Source organism: Sapajus apella, unplaced genomic scaffold (genome assembly GCF_009761245.1).
Source record: "Sapajus apella isolate SASKATOON/1434 unplaced genomic scaffold, GSC_monkey_1.0 scaffold12, whole genome shotgun sequence".
In the NCBI taxonomy this organism is placed as follows: Eukaryota; Metazoa; Chordata; class Mammalia; order Primates; family Cebidae; genus Sapajus; species Sapajus apella.
Window position 1 is genome coordinate 1,235,831 of NW_022436952.1, and position 8,617 is coordinate 1,244,447.

The 8,617-nt window shown below is 48.3% G+C and overlaps 1 protein-coding gene across 7 annotated transcripts in view; it reads right to left on the minus strand.

Moving 5' to 3' along the window:
• Nucleotides 1–6,145, minus strand: part of IFI35 (interferon induced protein 35) — a 14,596-nt gene extending 8,451 nt beyond the window's left edge. For 2 of the 7 annotated variants that reach the window (XM_032279539.1, XM_032279535.1), the window contains exon 1: nucleotides 5,913–6,144. In XM_032279539.1, the coding sequence (XP_032135430.1) occupies nucleotides 5,913–6,099 (187 nt within the window). In that variant the 5' untranslated portion in view covers nucleotides 6,100–6,144. Of the gene's footprint in view, nucleotides 1–5,912 lie in introns of all 7 variants that reach the window. The other 5 variants (XM_032279540.1, XM_032279537.1, XM_032279538.1 and 2 more) reach the window with 4 other exon arrangements.
• Between the last annotated feature and the right edge of the window lie 2,472 nt (nucleotides 6,146–8,617).

Genomic DNA, 8,617 nt, shown 5'->3' on the forward strand with positions numbered 1-8,617 from the left:
TTTTTTTTTTTTTTTTGAGATGGAGTCTTGCTTTGTCTCCCAGGCTGCAGTGCAGCGGCATCATCATGGCTCACTGTAGCCTCCACCTCCTGGGTTCAAGCAAATCTCTTGCCTCAGCCTCCCGAGTAGTTGGTATTACAGGCACCCACCACCATGCCTGGCTAATTTTTGTATTTTTAGTAGAAGCAGGTTTTCACCATGTTGGCCAGGCTGGTCTTGGACTCCTGACCTCAGATGATCCACCCACCTCGGTCTCCTAAAGGGCTGGGATTACACATGTAAGCCACCACACCCAACCAATCCTTATTTTATAGATGAGGAAATTAAAGCTCAGAGAGGTTAAATGACTTGCCCAAAGTCATATGGTCCTAGGCTATCTGACTCCAGAGCCCACCCTGCTGACCTGTGCTTTACAGTGAAGACATGAAGCCCAGGGTGGGGAGGTAGCTTACTCATCTTCTAGTTTGTCCCTTGACTGCCCCACTTTCCACTGTACACCAAGCAACCCTTTAGGCTGGGTGTGATATGGAGTGGGTCCAGAGAGAGCTGACATCATAGGTAGGGAAGTGACACCAGGGATACCAATAAATGCACCTTTGTTTGTGATATGGAGCAGAGCTCACCTTGTGGTTAGGAATCCTGATAAATAAGGTCAGCTCAGAGAAGCATGAGGTCCTTGGAAAGACAGGACTCTGTCATGACCATCTCTGTATTCCCAGTGTCCAGCAAGGTCACTGGCACAAAAGATGTCTCCAGTACAAGTGTGTCAAATGAATAAATAAAGTGAATGAATGACAGTAAAGGAGCATGTTACAGAGGGCACCAAAGAAATTCAGTGTGAGTTTATTCAATTTTTAGCAGAGGAAAACTAGAGCTTGACCAAATTATGCTGGTTTAGGAAGACTCTTAGTTATTCGTATTTCTATAAATCAGAGAGTGCCAACACAGTGCCTTTAAGGGTCAGTTAGATGACATCAATGAGTTAATAGAGCCATGTAGGAAGACAGAGAGTGGTGGGGATTCTGATGCACTGGAGAGACCAGGTCCCTGTTAAAGTAAATCTCTCCTGGCTGGGTATGATGGCTCATGCCTGTAATCCCAGCACTTTGGGAGGCCGAGGCGGTCTGACCACCTGAGGTCGGGAGTTTGAGACCAGCCTGACTAACATAAAGAAACCCCGCCTCTACGAAAAATAAACCCTGCATGTTGTTGCTTGAAAAAATCAAAAAGAAAAAAAAAATACAAAATTAGCCAGGCATGGTGGCACGTGCCTGTAGTCCCAGCTACCCTGGAGGCTGAAGCAGGAGAATCGCTTGAACTCGGGAGGCGGAGGTTGCAGTGAGCTGAGACTGTGCCACTGCACTCCAGCTGGGCAACAAGAGCAACTCCAACTCAAAAAAAAAAAAAAAAAAAAAAACCCAACCAAGTTTTGCCCTCTGCAAATCTACCCATGTTTTTGTTTTGTTTCATTTTTTGAGACAAAGTCTCAATGTCACCCAGACTGGAGTACAGTTACTCGATCATGACTCACTGCAGCCTCAAATTCCCAGAATCAATCGATCTTCTCATCTCTCTCAGCCTCCCAAGTAGCTAGCAGGCATGTGCCATCATGCCAACTTTTTTTTTTTTTTTTTCCTCTTCTAAGATGGAGTCTCTCCCTGTTGCTCAGGCTGGAGTACAGTGGCGTGATCTTGGTTCACTGCAACCTCCGCCTCCTGGGTTCAAGCTTCTCCTGCCTCAGCCTCCCAAGTAACTGGGATTACAGGCACCTGTCATCATGCTTGGCCTTTTTTTTTTTTTTTTGAGACAGGGTCTCACTCTGTTGCCAGGCTGGAGTGCAGTGGCACGATCTCGGCTCACTGCAACCTCTGCCTCCTGGGTTCAAGCAATTCTCCTGCCTCAGCCTCCCATCCACTTTGCTCGGCCTTTCAAAGTGACCGGATTACAGGCATGAGTTACTGTGCCCAGCCTTTTTTTTCCTTTATCTTTTTTTTTTTTTTGGTTTGAGACAGAGTCTTGCTCTGTTGCTCAGGCTGGAGTGCAGTGGCACAATCTCGGCTCACTGCAACGTCTGCCTCCCGGGTTCAAGTGATTCTGCTGCCTCAGCCTCCCAAGTAGCTGGGACTATAGGCACATGCCACCACACCTGGCTAATTTTTGTATTTTTACTAGAGACAGGGTTTCACCATATTGGCTAGGCTTTTCTCAAACTCCTTATCTTGTGATTCACCCACCTTGGCTTCCCAAAGTGCTGGGATTACAGGCATGAGCCACTGTGCCCATTTTTTTTTTTTTTTTTGCTTTTGAGATGAATTCTCACTCTGTTGCCCAAGCTAGAGTGCAGTGGCAGGATCTCTGCTCACCGCAACCTCTACCTCCCGGGTTCAAGTGATTCTCCTGCCTCAGCTTCCCGAGTAGTTGGGACTACAAGCACATGCCACCATTTCTTGGCTAATTTTTGTATTTTTAGTAGAGATGAGATTTCACTCTGTTGGCCAGGATGGTCTTGAACTCCTGACTTCGTGATCTGCCCGCCCCAGCCTCCCAAAGTGCTGGGATTACAGGCATGATCCACTGTGCCTGGCTATTTTGTGGAATTTTTTTTTAGAAAAATACAATTTTCTGGACAGCTTCTTTCCTTCATTTCTCCCTTCCTTTAAATATACAAAGGCCATGAAGAGGGCCATGTATGTAATCCCAGCACTTTGGGAAGCCCAAGGCAGGAGGATCACTTGAGGTCAAGAGTTTAAGACCAGCCTGGGCAACATGTTGAAGCACCATCTCTACAAAGAAAATTTTAACCAAATTGGTCAGTCATGGTGGTGCCTGCCTATAGTCTTAGCTACTTGGAAGGCTGAGTTGGGAGGATCTCTTGAACACTGGAGTTCAAGATTGCACTGTGTCTAGAAGAATGAGAACTGGGCAAAAAAACCCCACAAAAAACAGCAGTTTTAGCAGAGAGGTAGGAGTGTGTGGGTGAATTAAGATTGTCCTTGGGGGCTAGGCTTGGTGGCTTATGCCTGAAATCCCAGCACTTTGGGAGGCCGAGGTGGGTGCATCACGAGGTCAGGAGTTAGAGACCAGCCTGACCAACATGGTGAAACCCCACCTCTACTAAAAATACAAAAATTAGCTGGGTGTGGTGGCACACGCCTGTAATCCCAGCTACTCAGGAGGCTGAGGCAGGAGAATCGCTTGAAGCCGGGAGGCAGAGGTTGTGGTGAGCTGAGATCATGCCACTGCCCTCCAGCCTGGGCAACAGAGCAAGACTCTGTCTCCAAAAAAAAAAAAAAAGATTGTCCTTGGGGAATTGGAGTTCTGAAAAGCTTGGCAATAATATTAACAATAAGAAACACATTTTTTTTTTTTTTTTTTTTTTTTTGGGGACGGAGTTTCGCTCTTGTTACCCAGGCTGGAGTGCAATGGCGCGATCTCGGCTCACCGCAACCTCCGCCTCCCGGGTTCAGGCAATTCTCCTGCCTCAGCCTCCTGAGTAGCTGGGATTACAGGCACGCGCCACCACGCCCAGCTAATTTTTTGTATTTTTAGTAGAGACGGGGTTTCACCGTGCTGACCAGGATGGTCTCGATCTCTTGACCTCATGATCCACCCGCCTCGGCCTCCCAAAGTGCTGGGATTACAGGCTTGAGCCACCGCGCCCGGCCCAAGAAACACATATTGAATGCTCAGTAGGTGTTAAACAGTGCAATGAGTTTTTACTGTGTTAATCTATGGATTATCTAGTTTGATTCTTGAAGTATAATTCCTTTTTTTTTTTTGAGACGGAGTTTCGCTCTCATTGCCCAGGTTGGAGTGCAGTGGCATGATCTCAGCTCACTGCAACCTCCGCCTCCTGGGTTCAAGTGATTCTCCTGCCTCAGCCTCCTGCGTAGCTGGGATTATTCCTGTTGTGCCTGCCACCATGCCCAGCTAATTTTTTGTATTTTTATTTATTTATTTTCTGTTTTTTGAGACACAGTTTTGTTCTTGTTGCCCAGGCTGGAGGGAAATGGCACAATCTCGGCTCACTGCAACCTCCACCTCCCGGGTTCAAGCAATTCTCCTGCCTCAGTTTCCCAAGTGTTAGGATTACAGGCATGCACCACCATGACCAGCAAAGTTTTTGTATTTTTAGTTATTTATTTCTTTTCTTTTTTTTTTTTTTTTTTCGAGACAGAGTTTCGCTCTTGTTGCCCAAGCTGGAGTGCAATGGCATGATTTTGGCTCACTGCAACCTCCGCCTCCCAGGTTCAAGCGATTCAGCCTCCCGAGTAGCTGGGATTACAGGTGTGTGCCACCATGCCTGGCTAATTTTTGTATTTTTAGTAGAGATGGGGTTTCCCCATGTGGCCAGGCTGGTCTCAAACTCCTGACCTCAAGTGACCAACCCACCTTGGCCTCCCAAAGTGCTGGCTGGGATTATAGGTGTGAGCCACCTCACCCAATCTAATTCCTCTAGGTTAATTCTTGCAGGTAGGTATTCTTGTGAGAGGAAATAGAGCTTAAACTGTAAACTTTAGAAAGGCTAATGATTTCCCTGGACCACACAATGGGATAAAGCAGGATTTGAAAACAGGCAGGATGGCTCCTTTTTTCTTTTCTGTCTTAGAGATGGGAGCAGGGGGGGTGTCTTGCTGTCACCCAGGCTGGTGTGCAGCGGTGTGAACATGGCTCACTGCAGCCTTGACCTCCTGGGTACAAGCTATTCTCCTGCCTCGGCCCCCTAAGTAGCTGGGACTACAAGTGTGCACCACCACACCTGGCTAATGTTTGTATTTTTTGTAGAGATGGGGTTTCGCCATGTTGCCCAGGCTGGTCTTGAACCCTGAGCTCAGGTAATCTGCCCACCTCGGCCTCCCAAACTGCTGGGATTACAGGTGTGAGCCACCACACCTGGCTCTGGGATCTTATTATACTTGAAGGGCAAATGAAACATTTCCAGGTGAGGGGTCTGTGTGTTTGTTACAGATGGTGTGGTATCAGGGAGGGATAGGCTGAAGAAAGTGGAGAGAGGATAAGATTCATTTATTCAACAGTGTTCACTGAATGCCTGCCGCATGCCAGGAAACACGTAGGGTCTACATGCCAGGCACTGTGCTGGGCACTGGGGATGAGTGATGAGCAGGGTAGACAGGGCACCAGTCCTCCTGGAGCTTAGTCTAGCACAGGAAGGGGCATTTATGTCAGGAAAGGGTGGACCAGGGGAGAGGGAAGCTTAGCTCCCAGAGGAGGAAAACTTATTCCTGAACCTGGAGAGGGCCCAAGGTTAAGATGAGATGGAATTATCAGGAGGAGGAGAATTTTGGTAGACGGGAGACCTCAGGAGGGGATAAGGATGTGTTAGTTACTAGAACAATTCTTTTTTTTTTTTGAGATGGAGTCTCACTCTGTCATCCAGGCTGGAGTGCCGTGGTGCAATCTGGGCTCACTGCAACCTCCACCTCCCAGGTTCAAGCAATTCTCCTGTCTCAGCCTCCCAAGTAGCCAGAATTACAGAAGCATGCCGCCACGCCCAGCTAATTTTTTGTATTTTAGTAGAGACAGGGTTTCACTGTGTTGCCCAGGCATCCCAAAGTGCTAGGATTATAGGCATGAGCCACCACGCCCTGCCTAGAACAATTCTTATTTGGGTCACAGAACCCTTTGTGTATCTGACGGAAAGTACAATCCTCTCTCCAGAGAGGTGCACACAGACACAGGGTTTAATGAGCTCCTGCTGTCTGAGGCAATAGGTTAGGGGACCAACTGCATAGTGGGGAGGTCATCCCGGCCTTGCGTTTCTCCCCAGCCGTTCAGCCAGTCTCAGATGAGCAGGGAGAGGCTTGGCAGTCAGGCCCTGAGATACCTGCGGGTTCCTAGCCAAGAGGATCGCTCCTGTTTCCCCACCTCCCAACTCCCTTCTCCTCACTTACGCCATCCCTCGGGGCTGACATGGGTCTCCGGTCTGTTCGGCAAGAGCTGAGGCTTCAGAGCTGGGCACAGTGGCAGAATCCACCACAGCTGAACTCCTGTTTGTACCTTCTGAAGGGTTTTGGTCTCTCCCAGCCCCAGCAGGACGTGAAATGGTTTTGCTCGCAGGCTGTTTGCTTCCACTTTCATTTCGGTGAAATCCCTGCCCTCTGGTGCTCACATGCCGCCGCCTGCCGAGGTTTCCCCACCCCTGGGAGGAGCATTCTTGGTCATCAAAGTTGACTTCACTCAGCCGTGCTCCCTCAAGGGAAGCCACCTCACAGCAACTGCAAACTGGTCCCAATCAACCATTCCCAGGCAATCAATCTCCAAGAAGCACATTGTTAGACCCTGTTTTGTCAATAGATTATTTCTGTAGAGCCTAGAATAATGCTGGGCACATCCCACATTGGTAAAGTAATTGCTGAATGAGCTGGAGCGGTGGCTCACACCTGTAACCCCAGCACTTCGGGAGGCCCAGGCGGGCAGATCACCTGAGGTCAGGAGTTAGAGACCAGCCTGGGCAACATGGTGAAATCCGGTCTCTACTAAAAAAATACAAACATTATCTGGACATGGTGGTGCATTCCTGTAATCCCAGCTACTTGGGGGGCTGAGGCAGGAGAATAGCTGGAACCCGGTAGGCAAAGGTTGCAGTGAGCCAAGATCACACCATGGCACTCCAGTCTGGGCGACAGTGCAAGACTCTATTTGAAAATAATAATAATAATGATAATTGGTGAATGAATGAGAAACACAATCAGGACAGATAAAGCCCATAGTTCAAGTTCACAAAACTGTAACAGTGGCTAGCACAGAGAGCTATTATGTGCCCAACAACCTTCTGTTTTACATAAATTAACTCTTCAAAACAATGCTATGGCCGAGTGCGGTGGCTCACACCTGTAATCCCAGCACGTTGGGAGGCCGAGTTGGGCAGAACATGAGGTCAGGAGGTTGAGACCAGCCTGGCTAATATGGTGAAACGCTATCTCTACTAAAAATACAAAAATTAGCCAGGCATGATGGCATACACCTGTAGTCCCAGCTGCTGGTGAGGCTGAGGCAGAAGAATTGCTTGAACTTGGGAGGCGAGGTTGCGGTGAGCCGAGATCATGCCCCTGCACTACAGCCTGGGTGACAGTGCAAGACTCTGTCTCAAAAAAAAAAAAAAAAAAAAGCCATGAAGTGGGTTCTATTTTCTTCACTTTACAGATGAGAAAATTGAGGCACAGAGAATTTAAAACTTGCCCAAGATCACAGGGCTAGGAATCAGAGAAGCACGGATCCAAAGCTGGTAGGAATAGTATTTGAACTTGGGCTTTGAGGTACAATGGAGAAAACTTGCTGTATTTTTAGTCAAGTGTTTTAAATTCAGCCCCATTTCTGTGACCCTGAGTAAGCTACTTAATAGGAGTCTGTCTCAATAAAGATACCTTAATACTTAGGTGTGAGAAGATTCTTTCTTTTTGTTTTTTATTTTTTATTTATTTATTTTTTTGAGAAGATTCAAGTTAAAAAGTTTCCTGGCCAGGCATGGTGGCTCATGCCTGTAATCCCAGCACTTTGTGAGGCCGAAGACAGGTGGATCACGAGGTCAAGAAATGGAGACCATCCTAGCCAACATGGTGAAACCCCGTCTCTACTAAAAATACAAAAATTAGCTGGGCGTGGTGGCACGTACCTGTAGTCTCAGCTACTCTGGAGGCTGAGGCAGGAGAATTGCTTAAAGGGAGGCGGAGGTTGCAGTGAGCCGAGATCATGCCACTGCACTCAAGTCTGGTGCCTGGTGATGGAGCAAGACTGTCTCAAAAAAGAAAAAGTTTTCTAATGAGGCCGGGCGTGGTGGTTCACACCTGTAATACCAGCACTTTGGGAGGCCGAGGCAGGTGGATCATGAGGTCAGGAGTTCAAGACCAGCCTGGCCAAGTTGGTGAAACCCTGTTTCTACTAAAAAAAAAAAAAAAGAATTAACCAGGCGCCTGTAATCACAGCTACTCGGGAGACTGAGGCAGAAGAATCGCGGAACACAGGAGGCAGAGGTTGCAGTGAGCCGAGATCATGCCACTGCACTCCAGCCTGGGCAATAAATAAAAAAAGCCAGGCGCAGTGGCTTATGACTGTAATCCCAACACTGTGGGAGGCTGAGGCGGGCAGATCATGAGGTCAGGAGTTTGGGACCATCCTGACCAACATGATGAAACCCCATCTCTACTAAAAATATAAAATTAGCTAGGTGTGGTGGTGTGTACCCGTAATCCCAGCTACTCATGAGGCTGAGGCAGGAGAATCACTTGAACCCAGGAGGCAGAAGTTGCAGTGAGCAGAGATCGTGCCACTGCACTCCAGCCTGGGTGACAGAGCAAGACTCCATCTCAAAAAATAGTAACAATAAAAATAGCCGGGCGCGGTGGCTCAAGCCTGTAATCCCAGCACTGTGGGAGGCCGAGGCGGGTGGATCACGAGGTCAAGAGATCGAGACCATCCTGGTCAACATGGTGAAACCCCGTCTCTACTAAAAATACAAAACATTAGCTGGGCATGGTGGCGCGTGCCTGTAATCCCAGCGACTCAGGAAGCTGGGGCAGGAGAATTGCCTGAACCCGGGAGGCGGAGGTTGTGGTGAGCCGAGATCGTGCCATTGCACTCCAGCCTGGGTAACAAGAGC